The sequence below is a fragment of the Passer domesticus genome, chromosome 3 (genome assembly GCF_036417665.1).
Source record: "Passer domesticus isolate bPasDom1 chromosome 3, bPasDom1.hap1, whole genome shotgun sequence".
Lineage (NCBI taxonomy): Eukaryota > Metazoa > Chordata > Aves > Passeriformes > Passeridae > Passer > Passer domesticus.
Genome location: NC_087476.1, coordinates 66,963,738 through 66,984,948, shown reverse-complemented (window position 1 = coordinate 66,984,948; position 21,211 = coordinate 66,963,738). Strand labels below are relative to the sequence as shown.

Genomic DNA, 21,211 nt, shown 5'->3' with positions numbered 1-21,211 from the left:
GCTCCAAAATACTCATAATTTTCAAAGGTAATTCATGACTTTGAAACTGCCTGAAATTCTCCACATCCAAACATATCATTCGAACTTTAGCTTAGCTGAGAGTCATTCAGAGCTGAGGATCTCAGCACACTCCAGTGCTCCTCCCCACACCTCCTCAGACACGTGGTCACAGACCATTTTAGGATAGCAATGGCACTGCCAGTGGATCAAACACAGCCAAACAAGTGCTCATTTTTCACTTGGGCTGGCATGCAGTTCACTGTGCTATTTTTAAAGGTAGCCTCCAAAAGGCTGAAGGCTTCTGACTGTCCCTAGAATAGAATTAGCTCGATTGCAGCACCCCAATTAAAGCCTGCAGAAGGTGGGTGGCCCCACTGCCAACGAGCATGTGGCTGCAAAGAAAGGCCAATTCACAAGTGACCCAGTCCACCAGTGCCACCGTGTCCAGAGGAGCAGAGCTGCAGGCATCAGCCTGCCTGACTGACAGCAGGGATTGCTGGCAGTGCTCAGGGCTTGCATGAGGGGGGCTGTGCTGCAAATGAAAACAAGCTTGGTGTCCAGAAAAAGATGAAGGAACAGAAAAAATCCCACAATACATTAGAAGATACAGCTGACACACAGAGAACAGGCAGCTGGCACACATACTTGTTACAGCCCTGCCACATGCTTGTGCTGGGGTTCCAGACTGAGGGCAGCTACAGCTTTATTCAGTTGCCATTCCACAAAGGCTGCGTGCACCATCCTTACTAGATGTGGACAGCTTTGGGGTTTGAAGCCCCATAGCTTCAAAATTAGAACAAACCCACAAATATTTGCACCTCAACTTGCCAGAAAGGTGCAGTGGAAAATGCCAATTGAAGGATTTGTGTCTGTGGTCAAGAGTTGCTTTTATGAGTTTATGCATGCAGGCAATGCAGAGAGCATTGGTTTTGTCAAAAAAAATACAGATACATAAATCAACCCAGGCCAAGACAGCAAACACCTCATGACCCACAGCATCCACTCATGATTTCATGTAAGTAAATGTCATAACTTAAAGGTTTGTATATTTGATTTACATCACCTCAAATTTGATCCCTACATAGAGTTATCTCCATCATCCTCCTTTATCCTTCAAGCACTACTAAAGACATGGCAAAACTTAGAAAAGAGAAGATGCTTCATTCTTCTATTGCACAAACAGTGGCCAAGACCTACTTTAGGTATCATCAAACCACTCATCTGAAGAACCATGACATTTTGTCTGTTCTTTAAATTGATCCCCCCAATGTCTCCAAATAATTCTAAACTGTCTCAGACAAAATCACCAGCAGTGTGCTTTGCAATTCTATTTTTTGAGTCTTTAAAAAATATTCATATGCAAAACATGAGCTCCAGCTTGATAAGTCATACATTCCCTTACAAACAGGGTCAAAAAAATAGTCTGAGATGTTTTTAAAAATCTCTAGAATTATTAATAAAATAGAACACTAAAAGCATAACTCATATTTAAAAAATATTTCACTCTGATGCACAAAGAGTAAGACTCAGTGACAATTTTCATAGGTTTAGACAAATGTGGAGTGCCATAGTAGTTTCACACGCAGGAAAAATCATGCAGTTATTTGATACAAGACTTCAATCATGTACCACTATGGCCCATTTTGATAAAGATGGTTTGCATATTTGAGACAGCTTATGCGAGCAGTGAAACAATATATAGCTTTCAAATTTGTTCTTACTGATATATCTGTATTTAAGAAGCCTCTGAAATGCTCTGAACTGTCAGTAACATTTTTAAAACCAAAACCTCATAATAAACTCTGTCATTTTGTCACAAATCCAACAGTTAAAGCACTAACATTTTACACCAATTGTGTTATTACCATGCAAACAGCAATGCTCCCGCTATATAATCCCACAGATCTTCTCTGATGGAAAAATATTTGTGAGCAATACAAATATCGAGCAAGAAAACCATTCCCCAAACACTTCACTGCTAAGAAGTTACAACATGTTTCCCCTAAGACTTCACTAGAGCATAGACTCTTCCACAAAATAGTTTGATAACCAGGAAATACACAACCTGTTATTTATAAAGGGTTAAATGTAAAATGAAGATTTAATCACCTAATGAAAACAGAAGTTATCTCAGATTTCTATTTTCAGTTGTGAAGTGTATTCCTAAATTTTCATTTTATAATGTATGCATGCAACATTTTTTGGCATCATAAAACACAGAGCAAAATGATTAATTGCCCTGAAATTCCCAGAGAATTAGTTCTGATATGCATGTGAATACCAAAGGAATCCATTGGGATTCCTGTTAATGGAGCAACTACAAAGCAAAGTTGGAACGGTTTGGCACTTATTATAAAGTTAGAATTTATCGGTCACTGCACATCAGTTAGTTTAATGTCTTGGCAGAATCCTCTGTATTTGACATCTGAAAGTGTAAAAGTGAAAAATGTTTTGCTAGAGAGCTCTGCAGGCTGTAAAATTAAGTAAAAATACATTCATATTTTAGTAGTATGATAAAATAAAATCGCTAATAACTAAGGAGGAGTAACAGACTTTGTAAAGTAACACATACATTTGATGAACCTACATGTCTACCGAAATATTAGGCACTAGCAGAGCATGCACACTTTCTGCATTGATTTCTATGTAGAATAAGATTTTTTAAAAAAATTTTAAAAATACAACTATTTTACTCTGTACTTTTCTGTCTCAGAATCTGAAAAATGCATTACAAAGCTGCATATTCCAGCATATCCTCCTCCTATTATCAGGTATTAGGAATGTTAGGAAAGAGGTCTTGATTACTGGATACCTGTGCTCACTCTCCCAGCCCCTGGTGAAATTCACGTAACTGCACGAACCTCAGAAATGTACAAAGATGTGGATGCTACAAGCCTGTTTGTTCAGCGAGACAGATGGGTTTCCATCTGCACATGGCAATGCAGCTTACAGCACACAATGCAACTATACGAGTTCAAAACATAAAAGCCACTGCAGCTATGGCCACAGCACACGCATAATCTGGGATTTTAGGAATAGGTCAGAAACTGGAAGACAATATGACTTTTTTTCCTAATAAGGTATAAATGAATGTGGACATGGTGCTGGCGAAGGGAAGGCGCTATTTCACAACACGCAGCAATCATGCCCTGGCAAAGGCACATTTTTTGAGCTTCACAAGCTAAGATGAGAAAAATCCATTTCCATGCCTGAAACACAGGACTACTGTGTGGAGAGTCACTGTAAACATTAGCAGTTTATTTCTGGCAGTTAGATTTTAACAGAGACGCCTACTAAAAATTTGTGGAACATGACCTTGCATTTCAATAATACCTTTGGTTTGGATAGCGCTAAGAAGTACATAAATGAAAGCCAGAATGTGGGCCAGAGCAAACAGGCTTGATTGGGGAGGGGAGATGGGTAAGAGGAAGGAGGAACAAAAAAAGCAGTGAAATGAGAACATCTGCTGCAGGAAAACATATTTGTGCCTAATAAACACAAGCAATGATCAGATTTTCGTGGGACAACTTTGACTAAGATGCCACCCCTTTTTAGATGTTTTTACTAATCATAAATCTCATAAAAGCTTCAGAAACTTTGCATCCTTCTCTAAGCAACCTTGGACTCATGGCAGAACTCCCTGCATTCCAAAATATACTAATACCTAAATTCCGGCTGCACTTCAGCAATCTGAGACACAGTATTCCTTCACAGTTCTTTCTAAGGAGGCGGATAGAAAGAAATCAGATCCAAACGTTTTCCAAACACAAGAGTTAAACCTGCATCCATCTCTCTGGCCAGAGCCTGCATCTCAGTTTACTACAGTAATACACAGTGAGGATAGGCATCTGTGGGAAAACCTGCAGAGCTCCGTTATAATTCTGTTACCAATTTTGACCCTCTTGCTACCAATGTATTTCTGCTACGAATAGGGGCTAATGTTTTGCCTTCTGGCACAGCTTCAAAATGCTCGCATTAAAAATGAACCCAACAAGCTGCTAGAGAAATACTCCCTTCTATTCCTAGGGCTCAGCAAGGACAATCCTCCATTCAGCAGAGTTAACAATTCCACTATCCATGCAATGACAGGTTCAAAGTCTGTCTTGACAGTCAGCAGGGTCAGAAATGTGAGTGAGACACAAGTGCAAGGCCAGGCAGCCAGCGCTTCCCCTGATATTCAGAAGAAGCCATAAAATACTCAGCGTACAAGTCATGACATTTTTATATTGAGAACAGCTATTTTTGAGGATGCTGAAAAGTTGTCATGGTTCCCTTGACCTCTCTACAGCCAGAAACTCTGAGAACAAAAAGAACATACAGACCAGACTGATTCAATAGACTTTCCATTAATTTTTATGGCATCTGAGGGTTGAGTCATTAAACTATGTGGCTTTACAGACAGAGTTACAAAAATAGATGTGACACTACTGTGTCAAGCTCTCTGCAGCCTGGTTAAAACACTTATAGATTCTGTACAATAAGCAGAAAGCACAATGGTATACTTTGATATGAAAGATTTTGCAGCAGTTATTTGAAATAACTGAAAGAACCCACCAAGTTCAGAGCACAGTCACTCTAGACCCAAAAATATCATATTAAACCACACAGTTATGTAAGTTTTTTCATATATTTCATATATATATAACTTTGCTCTATCTTTACATCAAAAACCCCTCTTACTCTTTTCAATATTCTGAAAATAAAATGTTTCCTTCACCAGTATCACCACAGCCGGGTTTTTTTTCCCCCCTTCTTTTTACTGTAAAGCCCCAAAGTCTTTGTCAAGAAGGCATAACAAAGCATCTCTGGAAAAAACATTTTGAATGCGATTTCTACTTCTCCCTCTGTAAATGAAAAAGAATTTAAAAGCACACTACTGGGATCCCTCTCTGCAGTTTGCAACCAAGGAAGTCCCCTATGGAAAAAATAAAAACATATAAATGCTAACAAAAAAGTTGTGTCTATGCAAATGTACATTCCAATGTACTTAAAAAGTTCGTATTTATCATGAACCAAGTCTTGACAGACAAGAATATTTGCAAATTGTATTCATGACAGTTAGTTCAAAGCACCCTTAATGTCCAGCTCCCCTAATAACAGTATATTATCCTCTATCCTCCTTTCCCTAAGGTGTTCTGCATTAAGCTCATCAAAACGTAACTCAAAACCCTTGTCTGCTCTGATACCTGAAAGGCCACCACCATCCACCTGACTGGTCAGCAGTCAGCTACAAGTTGCCATTGTCAGCTTGTAAAGCAGAACAAGTTTGAGCCATGTAATAGCTGCACCTGACATCACCTCTCATTAGTTTTTTCTCCCTTGCTCTCACTGCCTCCTTCTTTTGCACACTCTGCTGAGACTTTCTCACACAGAGTGAAAATTTCTCACGTCATGTGCACCAGCTGCAGTGGGTTCTAGCCCGAGACCTGGAGCAGAAACATATGGTAAACAAAAGAATGGCAAGGGTTAAGAAATGTGCATATATCTGATAAAAATACCATTAAGGAGATGGAGGTGAATTTCCTGTTTCAGATTTGGGAAATTTAGCATATATTACGGGGGTGGCTTCATATCTGAGATAAGTTAGGGTCTAATGAAATAGATAGGCAAAAGGCAAACATCTCAAGTAGATGATGAAATAAATATTTCAGGGAGTTAGCCATATCAGCTGCAATAGTGAAGACGTCTCATTAAAGCTCTTTTCCTTATATTTAGTAGTAGCACAATATGACAAATCCAAATCTTCTGTGATATATAGGACTACATAATTGAGGTGTGAGTAAGCACTAAAAGAGTAGTCTGAAAAAATAGAAACAAAAAAGATGTAAAAAAAAATTTAGATATTTAAAGGCAAAACAAACTGAGTCGTCAACAGTATCTCAGGTCAAGTGTGTAAGCTCAGCAAGTCTTGTTTACAGTACTTCCCTAACGTGTTAAAGTTGCTCAGACAAAGAAAACTTTGATAATGTGCTAGTTTCACTAACAAAACTACTTTTCAAGTTTCAAGGCAGGAGAGAATGACTGCCTTTAGATCGAACTGTGCTATGCTTTTCCCCTGGACAGTTTGGCAGAAGCAGGACATACTTTCTCATCCTTCTTTCTCTGCTCCCTCTTGCCTCTTCAGTGTACTACTGTGTGCTCCTTGCTGCTTTACTTTGGGATCCAGGCCAGGATCCTGGGCAGGTCCCTATGCACAGCAGTTTCCCCCAGCCCACCAAAACCCAGCAGTACTGGCTTTGGAGATGCACTAGTACAGGAGAACACTCCATGGTTCCATCATTTCTCACCATCCCAGCAGCTAAATCCTGCATGGGGGCCTTCCCCCCAACTACAACTACTGAAAGGTAGAGGAGAGAGCACAGTCCTCTCCCACTCTGCAGCACTGGGAAAGCCCAGCAGGAATGCAGTCGCCTGCCCCATGTTTCCCATGGCTGGATGAGCCTATTAGCTCATCTGCACTTACAGGGCAAGAGCTACAGGGCAGCACTGCACCTTGCATCATCACCCAGCTGGGCAGTGAGCATCCCAGCCTTTAGAAATGCTGCTCTTAGGAAGCTGGGTGTGACAGCAAGCACAATTACTCACTCCCACTTGTGCCATTATGGATGCTGACTTCCAAGAGGAAGGTGCTTTCCTGCTATCCATGTTAAGATGTCAGAAAGGGCAAAGGAAATCTCGAATATCTGCCTTCATTTCAAACTGTTTTTAAAAAAGCATGAAAAAACACTGCTCTGCACACCAAGGCATTACAGGATTGCTCCTCTTTTTTGGGAGTAGGTATGGAAATCAGCAATCCTGGATGAGGTGCCCAGCAGCACAGGGCACTGTGTGTCCCAGAGACAGAGCCCTTGATTTACTGTTGCAAGTGCAGAGGGCAGCCCAGCTGCCAGCTGTGGAAAGCCAGAATGCTGATGTTTAAACTGCTTTCTCAAACTGATATTTTTCTGGTTTTTCCTGCTAGAAATTCAGCAGCTTGCAGCCTAGAGGATACACCCAACACTTCTACATAAGCAGGGACTAACCTTGTCTTCACTCCTACTGCTTCCTGACAGGTCATCTTTTACCAGGAAAGGAAACAACTGTAATTGAGCATGGCAGCAATCCATGTTTCCCCCTGTAATCTTAGCAGCAGAAGAAATGATTTCCTGTAGCTCCTGTAAGCAAGCTATGCCCAGGCTCCCCTTCACCAATGCCGCCCATCCTGCCTGCCTGTGCTCTCCCTGCAAACCCTCACTCCTGCAGGGACCACGTGCTCTGCGCTGGCACAGAGGAGTAGCATTAATAAACTAGCTTAAGCAGACACCCCACATTCATACAAATCTGCAACCAGAAAGGCAGAGTCTGCCCTAAAGCACTTCAGTGAATCCTCAGCTTTTGACTCTTAAGAGAGGTATGGCACTGTTAATAGAGTCTCAACCACTGTAGGTAATGTGCAGATGAACTAAATATAATACTGTGCATGCAAAACTTCATGGTGCCGGGCTCAGGTTTTTTATTGTCTTAACTAAGCTTCCTCAAGTCTCTTTGGAGAGTGTTTTATTTAGGAACAGTAAAGCACAGTTACCAAGGGGTTTCAGTTCATTTAATTAAGCTGAATACAATTACACTCCAGTGGGTCTTAAAAATGAGGAATCTATTTAAATATTATTTAGATGTGTGTCTTTTAAGTACCACAGATTGCACAGGGCTTCATGTTTATATCAATTAGGGATATCAACCTAGCAATAAGAACTCTATCGCTTGCCAGCTTATAATCCTTTCCACTCTGGGATTCCGTATTTTATTTACTCATTTCCCTTTATCTGTGTACAGTGAAGAAGGGCTTTTTGCATTCCTGTGTGCTCACACTGCTTCATCATTGCCAAAGCACTTCCTCATTAGGCTAAACAGGCCTCTTACACAAATAAAAGAGGAATATTTCTGCCTATCAACAGAGCACATCCTACAGTCTGGGCTTCAATAACTGTGTGGTTGTCGTATCTCCCAGGTATTTCAAGCACATATTTTTCTGAAGGGGGAACATGAAGGATGTCACGTGTCTGTTTCAAGGAAGTGCTTAATCCTGTGGCTGCTGTCAGTCCAGTGGCTCTGCCCACTGACAAGAGATGTAAGGACATGGAATGAAGCTGCATCAGAGGAAGTTCAGATGGGACATCAGGAAAAGGTTCTAGATTGTGGTCCATCACTGAAACAGGCTCTCCATGGAACTGATCACAGCACAAAGCTCATCAGAGTTCAAGGAGCATCTGACAATATTTTTAGTCTTATGGTTCAGTTTTAGATACCCTGTGAGAAGCAGGAAGTTGGACTAAATGATCCTTATGGGTCCCTTCCAACTTAGATAGTCTGTGAATCTATGTTGCTTTTATTGGAGACTGAATTAGTTACTCAAGTGTTGCACATCACAGATGCACCTCAAACTGAGGCACAAAACAGTTTGAAAAGCTCCATATGGCTAAAAAGAGGTCATAAAAAGCAGAAGCTGGCAGAACCCCAGTGTTAATGAATCTCAAAAAAAAATTGTCTCTATAAAATGTGATAGTTGATTCTCACTCCCACAAGACCCTGAACCACAGGCTGAAAGAAAACAATCATAGATAAAGACACTTGGACTTGGATGGCGAGCAAAGCCTTTAAAGAACTTATTTATGCATAGTGACATGAACATCAAAAGGAGAACATCCTGCTAACTAACCATTTGTCAGGACAGTTGTCATGCCAAAGAAAAACATCTCACCTAGTTGTAAAAGTGACAGTAACATGAAAGTTTCAGATGGAAGGAGTTTCCTCACAGACTCTGCTCCTCAGATGAAAAAAGTGACCACAGTCTCAGGGAATACCATCCCATAAGCCCAGCAAGAGTGGTAAGAGCTCTGTACCAGGCTGCATCTGAAGTGACACAAAGCCAGTAGTGACCTCTCTGAGCAAGATGTTGCATCACTTTTCACAGTCTGCACCATTATCAATTTCAAAACAAAGGATGTATAGTAAATAAGCTCATTCATTTACAGAGAATTAGGATTTGAAAGAAAAAGATTTTGCTGTATGACTCTTTCAAATGGAAAGGAAAATAATGTATTTTCAGATATGGCAATCTGTTCAAAGCCTGAGAGATGCAAGAGCTGGTTCAGAAGGGGTTACATGTGAACAGGAAAACAGGGCATCAGGCTGTCTCTGGGAAAACAGTAAATTGCACTCCCATGCCCAGCTTGTTGCAGCTAACCAGCCCTCTGCTACCAATTACCCATTCAAAGCATCATGGTACGGCAATACCTTGATGGTTTAGTTTCACATGACTCATACACACATCAATCGTTACCCACCTACAGCCTGCATTTGTCTCTAAGCAAAAACAAAACAAGGTGTGACCAACTAGACATGAAGACTTACTTTGCACTACGATATCCCTACTTGGTGCCTGAAATTAGTCTTTTCATTTCTAAACCAAGCTTAAGTCTCCATTATTTACTTCCCACGTGCTCCCTGACGTCCATACCATTCAGCCATCTCCTCTGGGTCTCCAGGAAGTCAGCCTGCACACTGACCTTCCCCAGCCAAGGTCCTGGTGCGTGCTCCAGTCATTTCCTGCCATGAAGGTGTCAATTCTTCCTTTCACATGATCCTTCTAAATCCCTTTTCCTAGCAGTTGCAAGTTACTGTTCTCAGCTAGGACTCTTCTCACTTTTCTGGCCACAAAAATACAACTCTGGATACTGACTCACTGCACCTCCATCCCCTGCCATCCTGTTTCCGTTTTATATGAGAGGTACTTTCCTAAGACAGGCATGATTCTGGAGAAAAACCCCTACTTTGCTCTTTTTTAATCTTTTGGTTTTGTAAACTGTTCAAAGCTCCCCCAGCAACAGATCTGCCTAAGAAAGGCAGAAGGGTCAGCAGCAGTTAACATACCTTTTTATCCCCCTTTCCTCTCTCTTTCTTGGCAGTTTGTAAAATAATTAACTATCTGTAAGCATTTTGCAGTAGTTATTAGGTTTGGCAGATGAAAAATGAAGATTTGTACAATCTTTTGTATTCTATGTACACTTGAGACAGGGATTAAAACCCACAAGTAACTTGGCAAAGATTACTTGAAGTACCATTCCATCAGAGAGAAAAAGCAACATTGAGAACATTCACCTCTTTTTTTTCCTCCTACTTTTGGTATTTAGGAACTCTAACTCCACACTAAACAAACCCAGTGGGACTCATCACGACTAGGATAACAAGGATAAGCAGAAGGATCCCTTTCCCTTCTCATTTATGTGTGACCACACACCACACGTGGTATGAAGCTACTCTTTATCATCACCATCATGCCAGTGATTTTGGTGAGCTCCTTGACCTTATGTTCCCTGTTAACTTCCTGAGTTTAGATAGCTATCAAGCAAAGCTTAGGTTTTACAAAGTTTATCCATCTGCACATATATACTCCCTGACACAAAATCTAAACAATGCATTGCTGGGTTTGGGCTGAGCAGGAAACAATACACCTCACTGAACTGAACCATCCCGGTGTCCCTTCAATTCAGCGTGCATCAGTACACGGCACCACAGTGGAGTGGGACTGCACGGGATCAGACTCCATCTCTTGTCTCATTGTAAACCACTCAGAATAAAGGTAAGTGTAACGAGAGAGGAAAACAATTAAGGAGGGGCAGTCCTTTTGCACTACCTACAACAGAGCAGTCTCAACTGATTAAACAAGAAACAAAAGACCTTTCCCCCAAACCTCAGAAGAAAAAATTCCTCCAGAAACTTCCTCTCCCTACTGGGTTTTTTGGTTTTGATGCACAGTATCATTACCACTCCTCTGCTAAAATGTTGCACTGGGAATTCTTTTTCTCCAACGTCCATACAAAATATGATATATCCCTAAAAATACTCTGAAGCATCATGTTTTTAAAGCATAACCATACAATCATCTTGAAGATGGAAATTTGAAGACAGGAACCACAAGTGACATGCAACATGCCCACACCCCTTCCTGTTTTACAATGGTTATTTATGAATTCTAAGGTGGGAAAGAAACCTAATAATGGAGGGGAAATCACAACCTCCAAGTGGTGGTGGATATTATGTATGAATACAAACACATTTATTTATAAAACAGGATTTTTCTTATTTTCATCCTCAGAGATTATAAGCTGCAGTTTAAATGCAAAGGATTTGTCATCAGCTTTCAGAGCTACTGCCCTAAAGTGGCCAACCACTAGAGCTCCAAAAATCACAAGTATTAAAAATTATTCTATATAACTCAAGGCTGCGTTAAGTCTATGCAATGATATTGATAACCATATGAAGCACGTCTGACATGGATGGTAAAAGGAGATGACTCTTTATTTAGCAATCAAAAATAAGTATTTTCAATTTGCACTCCATCCCTAGGATTGCACTAGAAATTTCTGGTGTAAAAACCCCTTTTGGCTGAGTTGCAATATGCAGCACGTGTCTCCTGGAAAACAGCAAGCACAGAATCGAAAGAGAAGGAAAATGTTTCAGAACTGTAACAGATATGGATAAACAGGGATAATAAACAGGCAGAACACAAACATCCAAACATCCCTGCAAGTGTAAAATGTGTAAAATCCACATTCTTCAGCAGAGACATATTACTTCTAAAGGTATATATATGACTCATAAGATACTACTCTGGCAAGCAGAATTCTTTAAAAGCCTAAAATGCCTTTTTTTTTTCTGAAGTGCAGTGTAATGCTATGCAATCAGCTCTAGCACATGTTTTCATCTAAGCTCCAGCTGTGGATGTGCACTCGCTGACAGGACTTTTAACAGTGCCCCCATGGTTGTGCTGGGGTTGCAGTCAAGCAAAGAGCAAGCTCTGCAGAGCAGGGTCAGCATGGAGCTGGCATTGAAAGGGGCAAGAGGCTCAACTCATCTGAACTTATGAAAGAACAACAAAAGATGCATTTTCCTGTTTTCCTAAAAGCCTACAGGCCACACACTGCTCCACTATAAATAAACTCATGCCTTAGGCTCCTGAAGTTTTTATGTAAACAGTGCAGAAAATAGACCCTTTATCTTTTGTTTATATCATACCTATCAGCACAGCACAAAGCATCTTCACTTGCAGGCAAGAGGGTTAGGAGCATCTCACAATCAAGAGACTGCTCAGGTACACTCAATTTAATATTGCAACAAGCATGATACTGTTTCCACTATCATCTATCAGCTCTCATCACACTTGCTGCAAAGCTTTCAAAGCATTGCTTTTATTATTACATTAAGCAGTCACCTAATCTCCTTTACACATGCTCCCACGCACAAAGAATACAGTCCAAGTGGAGAACACTGTGAGATTAAATATTAGCAGGCTGTAACCTACAAAGAGCAAAAAGCACTGTATATCATCATAAATGCAATGACAATAATGAAACATAAAAGGTTGTATTGATATTCTAGATAACTGTATTACCACGCTTGTAACCTTCGTGGTGTACGTTTACCCACGCACATGAAATGACACATCTTCATCTGGAGGCCTGATGATGCAAACTGATGTCAAGAGCATATCCCCATGTCCATGCAGGGCCATGGGGAAGTCAAATCACCAAAGTCTAATAGGCATGAAGCAGAGCAGACATGCAACACTCCAACCAGATTGCACTCAGATTGTGACACAGATCTTAGAAACCAGTTCTCCAACGTAATGCATGGCTTTCCATTAAAAAGCCTGAAAGCGTGACTTATAAATCATTGTTGTATTATACTCCTAAGCTTATCCATCCAATTTTCTAGCTACACCCTGCTTAAAACTGTTTTCCAGATCAGTTATACAATCCCCTCTCTCCAGCTCTTCATAGGAAACGTGCCTCTAAAACTAGTATGTAGCTCAAAAATGCTTATACAGGTGTCATTAGAATCTACACCATCACATACTAATCTTAGTTCAAATAAACCCGGTATATTTTAAGTCCATGTTTCAAAACATAGCAGTAGACAAGAAAGTTCTGCTATCACCATAAGCCAGGAAACACACTTCCCTTGCCTCAAGAAGCTGAAAGCAGAGCCACCATGCCCACACCTGACTCACACTAGCAACTGCTCTGTGGCAGAAGAGGGCACAGGTAGCTCCTTTTATTTTTAATGTTGTTATTTTCAATAATGGAAATCTGTGTTATGAGCCCTTGTGCCCAAGGGTTGTAATTTTTCCCTGCCAATGAGCTGTCTCTTGATGTCAGGCAGAAATAAAATCCCTTCATATCATACTTTACCTTATCACACAACATGTCTATATATATTTTAACGGAGACTATGTTTTTATAGTAGAAACCTGATTTTTAGACTTGTACATACAAAACCCAGTTTCTTCCTATTGCCCATTTTCTCAATGAAAAACATGGAATCCAGATCCTTGCAAAGCCATCCCTGCAGCCACCTTCCTCCTCCTCCCACCACTAATAATGCCAGGTGGTTAATTAGTCATCAGTTGTGTCAAGCAATCACCAAGAGGAAAATTGTTAGCAGCATCCAATATTAAAACAAGGATTGTGACAAATCACTTTGCTGGGTGTAAATTCAAAGTAATTCCTATTCCTCCTGTGCTTCTAAACCTCCTAAAGCCCAAACAGAGCATGTACTCTATGGCCATTAATAGTGTCACAACAGGCTGAGCAGAAAAGAAGGTGGCCTGGGCTGCTGCATGAAGAAAAAGCTACAGCCACAGATCCGAAATGACAAGAGAGTGACCCAGAAAGGTGCAGGAAGCAGGGCTGGGTGCACCAGCAGTGAGCACCCTCTCCTTCACAATGCCACCTCTGACGGGAAAAAAATCCTGAAGGAGCATAGTGCAGGGCCAAAACTGGAACAGTTCAACCCAGGTCTGGTAGGAAACAATCTGACTCAAACTCCTTTGCCCTGGGCACTAAGTGTTCCCTGTGTCCCTTGGCCCTGTGCCACATCCAGCAGTGACCCCGTGCTCCATTTCTGTGCCCCAGTCCCTCCAGTCTGCTCCTGTTTGCACAGCACCTTATACAATCAGCACTAATTTACACAGATTTCTACACAGCATTAGACTAAGTTAAACTAATCGCTACCTACTTCTGTAAAATGTCATTTGCTCTAAGATAGGTGAAAACATAATATTTTTTGTGTGACTGTAGAAAATGGTAGCCAACATTTGTAGCATAGTATATTGCACTCCATGTAATAAAAGTAATTTAAGTGCTCATGTGCAACACCTTTGCTTTTTACACATCAATTTTCACATTTCCTTTCTGCTTGGAGACTGTTATTCTTTTCATATCCACATAAGGAAGAAGGCATCATTACAGGCAAATTCTAGCAACCTTGTATTCCACTGCTCTTAAAAAAGAGAGAGAGCTTGTTTGACTGACTTTCAAAAGATGAAAAATGTATAAAGAAAAAGAGTGTTTCCAAGTCGGTATTCACAGCAAATCAGCAAGAGGAAGAATTTGCTTTCAAGAAAGAATGAAGAAGGCACCAGAACCAAAAGCTCTTATCACTGCTCATGGTGTAGGGTCTTATGGGGACTAAACTCTCTGATCGAGACATCTGTTTTATGTGCCCTGACATGCAAGGAAAAGCCTAGACCAAAGGTTATCTACGTGAGCTGTCTTTCCTCATAAAGGGATTAGCATTGCTAGGCACAACATTTCTTGGAAAGGCAAAAGAGATGCAACAGGTTAAGTTTAAATTATAAAATTGAATCCAGCACCTAAACTGACAGTCAGACGCTATCTCTTTTGACTTCTTTATTTGAAAGCAAAATACCCTCCATGGTTTTGTAAAATAGAAAAAATAATATCTGCCAGTTTGAAAGCAAAGACCAGGCCTTCTGGGTTTATCCTTATTGTTGCAAGTGGGATATGCTTTAGAAAACGTGCTCCAAATAGAAGTTAGAACAAGAATGTTTTGAAACAATGTTCCACAGTGTGTTTTGAGTTAATTACACAGTGCCATAGACACTATGCTGACATGTCATCAATACAAATCATAAAAAACAAGTATACTGCATTTTCAAAAGCATATCTACCCGAAGCAGCTATTCATTTGCTTGCACATTTCCACAGAGCTGCACTGAGCATCCATGATCTCAGCTGAAGTGGCCTTTTGGTGCCAATCTGACACCAGAAAAAGAGAGTCACCCAATGAGAAACTGAGAGAGCAGCAGTGCAGAGATTTCCATAAGAGCTTACAGTGATTTAATGAGGGTTTAAGGGAGAGCAATCCTGGAAGAAACCTTTGGCTGGTCTTAGCTGCCACAACTCCTCCCGGCAGTTCTACAACTGCTTTTATCAGTTGGGGATCTACTTCCCTGATCCTTCCAGATACCCAGACTCCCTGGCTCAATATCAAATTCCTCTTCCCAAAGTATGTTAGCCAGTATCCAATTACATGTTATCACAGTAGCATTATCAGCTGGCATCTTTTTCTCTTTTGGTTTTTTTCTTTATTACCTTGATAAGAAATTCAAATAGTCAGTTAAACACAGAGACCAAGATAGATTATATATGTAAATAGGAGGGCTCCTGGTAGCCAAGTGAGCTTTATTGTCCTCAAAACACTGTTCTCTTCAACTAACAGCAGATGGTGGGAAAGGACTGGTTTTCTCTCAGCATAACTGCAAAATACTATTGAAAAATAAAGAGTTTTGTTTCAGCTGTTACAATTGATTCAGTAGTTTGAAACAAGAAAGTAGCTACTACTTTGAAATAAAAAGCTGGAAAGATTTCTAATTCTGTGGCATCGCTTTCAAGTTCTGTTGCATCTTTTGCGTCTTGGCCATTGAAGACAAAATCTCCTCACACAAATAAAGACTTTCTTCGGTGAAACTCCTATTACAACTGATCACAGTTTTGCCAGTGATTTCATTAATGTCAGGATTTGACTGACCTAGATATCTCTCCTATGTATATATACAAAGGAAGAACTTTGCATAAACAAGAGGGCCACTGGAATGGCTTCCCTGTACTAAGGTCAATAGCCCATGTTTTGAAAGCACAGCTTTAAAAGAATGAAGTTCCTGATTTTAATGTCATGTTAAAATTTGTTCTCAGATCTCATAACATAGAAACTTTTAGACCTTTACATAGCAAACAAAGAGTTTGCTATCACCATATCAATACATGATTCTATGCCAAAAATATCCCTTTTTATAGCATTGAATTTTGTCAATGCAGAGAATTTCCTTATTACTACTCACAGTCCACCTCTCTCTAAAACCTTTAATACATTTCCAACATCCACTGTTGCTCTGAAACACTGAAAATTATAATTATCCAGTACAATCCAGCATGTGCTTGCTACAGACTAAGCTAAAGCTTTTGGGTATAATTTTGTTATCTAGCAAGCTCCATTAACAGCACAAATAGCTGGAAATGCTTATACCACAGCTGTACCTATGGAATATTTAATTAGCAAACTGCAAAAGGGAAAGTCACATCTACTGCAGCAAGACCTAGTACAACTGCAAGAACACACCCTGTATTTACCAAGTATAGGGCTATTATGTGGCTTCAAAGTCCATAAATGCTCCTTACAAGCAGCACTTGACAACTATTTGCTTCCCTTCCAGACCTGGGATCTGCCATCACAGGTTCCTCTTAATGAGGTCCTATTTTAAGGAACACAACTAAAAGTACGGAAACAATGAAATATATTTATCCGTGTAAATATGGAGAGAGGCTCAATTTGTATTTCAAGTAACTTCAGTACTGAGTACCAGCTGGGCTGACACTATGGCCTCTCCTCCTAATTCAACACCTAGAGCAAACACCACCACACTCCACAAGGCAACACCTTCCCCTCCTCCTTCCCACTGCTCTAAATTCTCAGTATGGGGAGGGAAGAATCAGGCATTTTGTTACTTTTATGAAAAATCTTTTTTACCGTAAGGAGAGCAAATTGCTGGAACAGGCTGCACAGAGAGATTGTGCAGTTTCTGTCCCTGGAGAGTTGTGTTCAAGACACAACTAAGTAAAGCCCCAGGCAACCTCACCTGATCTCAGAGCTCTCCCTGTTTCAGCTTGAGGATAGGCTAGATGCTGCCTGAGGTTCTTTCCACCCTGCATCATCCTACAATCATGGCTTAAGAATGCAATTTTCTCTTTCATTCTATCAACAAACATCTGATGATCACCTTCTTAATTTCATTCTAGTTTTCTCCTTCCAAGATCACAGAATGGTGTCTGCAAGTGACCTTAAAGATGATCTAGCTCCAACACCCCTGCCATGGGCAGGGACACCTTTCACTAGACCAATTTGCTCAGAGCTCCCCATCCAAGCTGGCCTTGAACACTTACGGGAATGGGGCACACACAACTTTGGGCAATTTGTGCCAGTGCCTAAGCACCCTCACAGTAAAAAGCTTCTTCCTAATATCTAATCTAAATCGACTCTCTACTAGTTTAAAGCTGCTCCCCCATGTCCTGTCACTACATGCCCTTGTAAGAAGTCTTCATGTCTGTTGTAGTCTCCCTGCAGGTACTGGAAGTCTGCAACTAGGTCACTCTGAACCTTTCTCTTCTCCAGGCAAAACAATTCCAATCTCTTGGCATTTTCTTCACAGGAGAGACGTCCCATCCCTCTGACCATCTTGGCAGCCTCCCTCTGGACTTGCTCTGACAAGGTTCCATGTCCTTTCCTGTATTGGGGACCCCAGAGCTGGATGGAGCACTTCAAGTAGGAGTCTTACAAGAGCGATCTTGGCTCTTCTCTCCTGGCTCTCTCCCTCTGACAGTGCATTCCTTTGGTAGACTCCAGGCTGTTGCAGGGCCAACCTGGCCAGCATATCACTGCACCAACTTTGTCATTTACAGAGGCATCCCCAGTGAATCACTCTGGTGTCTGCATCTGTGCTCCCCAGACAGTTTGAGTCATGAGCTGCTAAAGATCCCAGGAAAGTAAGACCCATGCTCTCACATAATCAACAATGCAAAAGAAGTAAGCCAGCTACACAGGCCACTGATGGGGCACCATGGACTACAACCAAGCAGCTACTGACTCCCATTTGGAAGCCACAACTCCAGTTCACTGCTTGCAGCACAGGTCTGAAAGAGACAAAGCTCAACACACCACAAAGATGAGCATGGAAATGGCACTGGAGTTACCTCTTCCTTGCCTTCAGATAAGGACAGAGCACTAAGTAAATTTATACTCAGACCTTATTTTGCAGCCCGAAGGACTAGAAACTCTTTAAAAGTCTACATCTGAAGAAAGCTGACAGCATACAGTAAGAACTTCTGTCTTCCCTCTTATAGGAGACCCAACACAAGGTATCTTTTCATATTTGCAATTGTGTTGCAACACAAAACACTGAAGTAAGAAATGCTAATAATGCTGGGTGATATTCGCAACTGATATAAACCAGCAACTTCATAATCACAAGATGATTCCTTTCTGTAAAGCTGACCAACTCTAAGACAAATTATTTTCGCATAGTTTTATTAGAAGGCAAATAATAATTAAACAGCTCTGTTTTCCCAGGAAGGAAACTAGCTTGTATTGCCAAAAGAAACCTATTCAAATTATTAGTTGTGTGACAATCAGATCTTTTTCTGCACTGAGCTTCAGCATGCTAGGCTGCTGGTCTGGCCTCCTCAAAAACTCCTTCCCAGGCATCCAATAGCACTTTGCTCTTACTAAATGCAGTACTGAAACCTGCCAGAAAAAGACAGAAAGACTGTTCATAAAGTACCAACTGTGTGCTCCTTACAAACTGGCAGAACTGACTCTACTTGCATTCTTAGATTAAAATCATTAACAAAAAAGTGTACGCAGTTGGGTGTTATTAAACTGAACATCAAGTCAATGGAGAATTTCTATGAAGAAAAGGAATAAGACAGGTTTTTGAAACTGACTTTGAATATTAACAATAAATTCCGTGTCATAAAAAAATGCAGCATAAAATGCTAATTAAATTCTCTGTTCAATTCTATAACATTTCTTCTGAATTACATCCTATGGGTTTACCATTCATTACGTTCCATGGCAGTTTTCCAAAAAGTATTTCTCATAATATTCTTGAATCTGCTAGTTAAATGTTAACAACAAAAACTAACGTGCATCAAGCCTATTCATTTGCTTTTAAAATGAATAAACAGGCACTCCACTGTTGATTACCACATTCCTGTATCGCTGGAAGGCTGCCAGCTCCAGTACGTATATAACGTTAGTATTTGTTTTTTTGCTGAGTGGCAGTCCTTTGCGGTAATTATCATCTTGCAACTAAAGTAAATATTATTCTCTCGCTGCAAGTAGAAATAAAGGATTGACTCTTCCTGTATTTTTACTGTTTGCCATCCAGTCCGTCCTGTCGGTATGCTACGTGCCCATTAAACGTAATTCCTTGAGCCCTCGTTACTGGGGCCATCTCTTTTGTCTGTAACCAGTGAATTACGAGGATTAGTCCCTACTCAGAAGATCACCGGCGCAGAAACTCCACGGGCCGTAACCGAGCAACTCCTCTCCAAAAAACGACCGGGAGTAAGAGCTCCAAAGCCGGCGCCTGGGAGTGCCGCGGGGCGCCGGGAGCGCTGCGGGCCGGGCGGCCGTGCCCGGGACCCCGGGGCAGGGCTCCCCACCCGCGGGCTTCACCCCGAAACGCGTGCGGGGGCTGTAAGTGCTGCAGCGACACCGCCTGCAGCCCAACCTGCCCCGTCCGGGCGGCACGCCGGGCAGCGCGGGGACAATGCGCCCATTGATCCGGCGGAACCAGCGCTCCCGGGCGCGTCCCCGCTCCTTGGCAGTGCTCGGCGCGGCCCTTGCACCCTTCCACCACGACAGCCCAGGGAGCTCTACTCCGGAACCGCGACGAAGGCGGTCACCGACACAACCGTGCCTTTGCCCGTGAAGTTAGTTTTTCTGGGACGTACGCACAGGGCGGGCGCGCTCCAACTCGAGCAAACTCCGCAGCAGGTGCCGGGAAGACCCGGCGAACGCTCCGCAGCATCTCCATCCCCCCACACCAACCCCTCGTCCCGCGGTAGGCTGCCCCCACGGCCGCCCCGCTCCCAGACCCCGTCCTCACCACACTCACCAGGATGCCCATCACGTCCGCCCACAGCTGGGCGAACACCTCCGACGTGCCGCTGTCCGCCGGGGCGGCGGGGCCGTCCGCCCGCTCCCCCTCCATGCCCCGGCCCGGCCGTCGGATCAACGCCGGCTCCCCGCCGCCGCCGCGGCCGGCCCGCCCCGCCCCGCCATCCTCCCCCGCCCCGCTCCGCTCCGGCCCGCCCCGGGACACCGCGGGACGGCCCCGCCGCCGCCGCCCCTCAAACTTTCGACCTAGCGACAGAGCGGCCCAAAAGCCCTCCTTCCCCGCCCGCCCGGAGGCTGCCCAGAGCATGTGGCCGCCCCAGGGCGGCAACAAAGGGTCCAGCGCCGCCCCGGCGGCTGCACGCACCCCGAAAGTCAAGAGCGGTGTCGGAACACCCGTGATCGCTGGCGTTGCCCTTGTGGTCGCCGTCCTCGTTACCCCCGTGCCGGTGCCTCGCCTGCTGGCCCGGAGCTCCGGCGGCCAAGTCAACACCGGGGAAAGACTCTCTGGGAAGAGGTGACAGCCGCACGCCTTACACGGCGGCACGGCAAGGGGCACCCTTTTAGTTCAGGTTTAGAGTTTGGGTACCGCATCGTTCTCGTGAGGAGCGGTGGTCTGTCACCTATCGCCCTTGGGGCGGGACTGGGAGAACGCTGCCCTCCCTACGTCTGTGCCTCATGCTCCCTGGTACCACCCCCAATCACCATCACAGTCAAATTAAATAATTACTAATTACAGACAGCAGAAGTAATGCTCCTGCATTCTACTTGGGAAACTGCCAAGTGCCCACACACACGCACTTCTTGTGGAAGGGCACATTAAATAACAGCGGCCAAGGCCCACTGCCTGTGGATGGAAGGAGCGGCAGAGGTCAGCAGAATGACCTGAAGGGCTTATCCACCACCTCACACCTCACTCCCAGCTTCTACTGTGACCAGCAGCAAGGAAATCCCTTACTCTTAGTGCTCATTTCTAACCTTTGAAATGTTTAGATGCTTGTTGAAAAGCTCCTGTTTCAGGCTGCCATTTATTGGAAGCACCTGTCTGCACGGGGTGGCAGGGAAAGTGATGTATTTAATGGATATGCAGCTGTCACACACTGGCCGAGCATTTTGAGAGCTCACAAAGCTGAGCAGCCAGTGAATCCTCCAACATCCCTCCTGCCTTGCTTACTGCCAGGCTGTATGTTACATGCCC

At 42.8% G+C, this 21,211-nt stretch overlaps 1 protein-coding gene across 6 annotated transcripts in view; it reads right to left on the bottom strand.

Moving 5' to 3' along the window:
- The window catches only part of SASH1 (SAM and SH3 domain containing 1), a 143,490-nt gene that overhangs the window by 100,627 nt on the left and 21,652 nt on the right, over positions 1-21,211 (bottom strand). For 3 of the 6 annotated variants that reach the window (XM_064413661.1, XM_064413667.1, XM_064413662.1), the window contains exon 1: positions 20,015-20,168. The exons of 2 other annotated variants lie outside the window; for them this stretch is intronic. In XM_064413661.1, the coding sequence (XP_064269731.1) occupies positions 20,015-20,110 (96 nt within the window). In that variant the 5' untranslated portion in view covers positions 20,111-20,168. Of the gene's footprint in view, positions 1-20,014; positions 20,169-20,380; positions 20,572-21,211 lie in introns of those variants that run through there. One more of the 6 variants, XM_064413665.1, reaches the window with a different exon arrangement.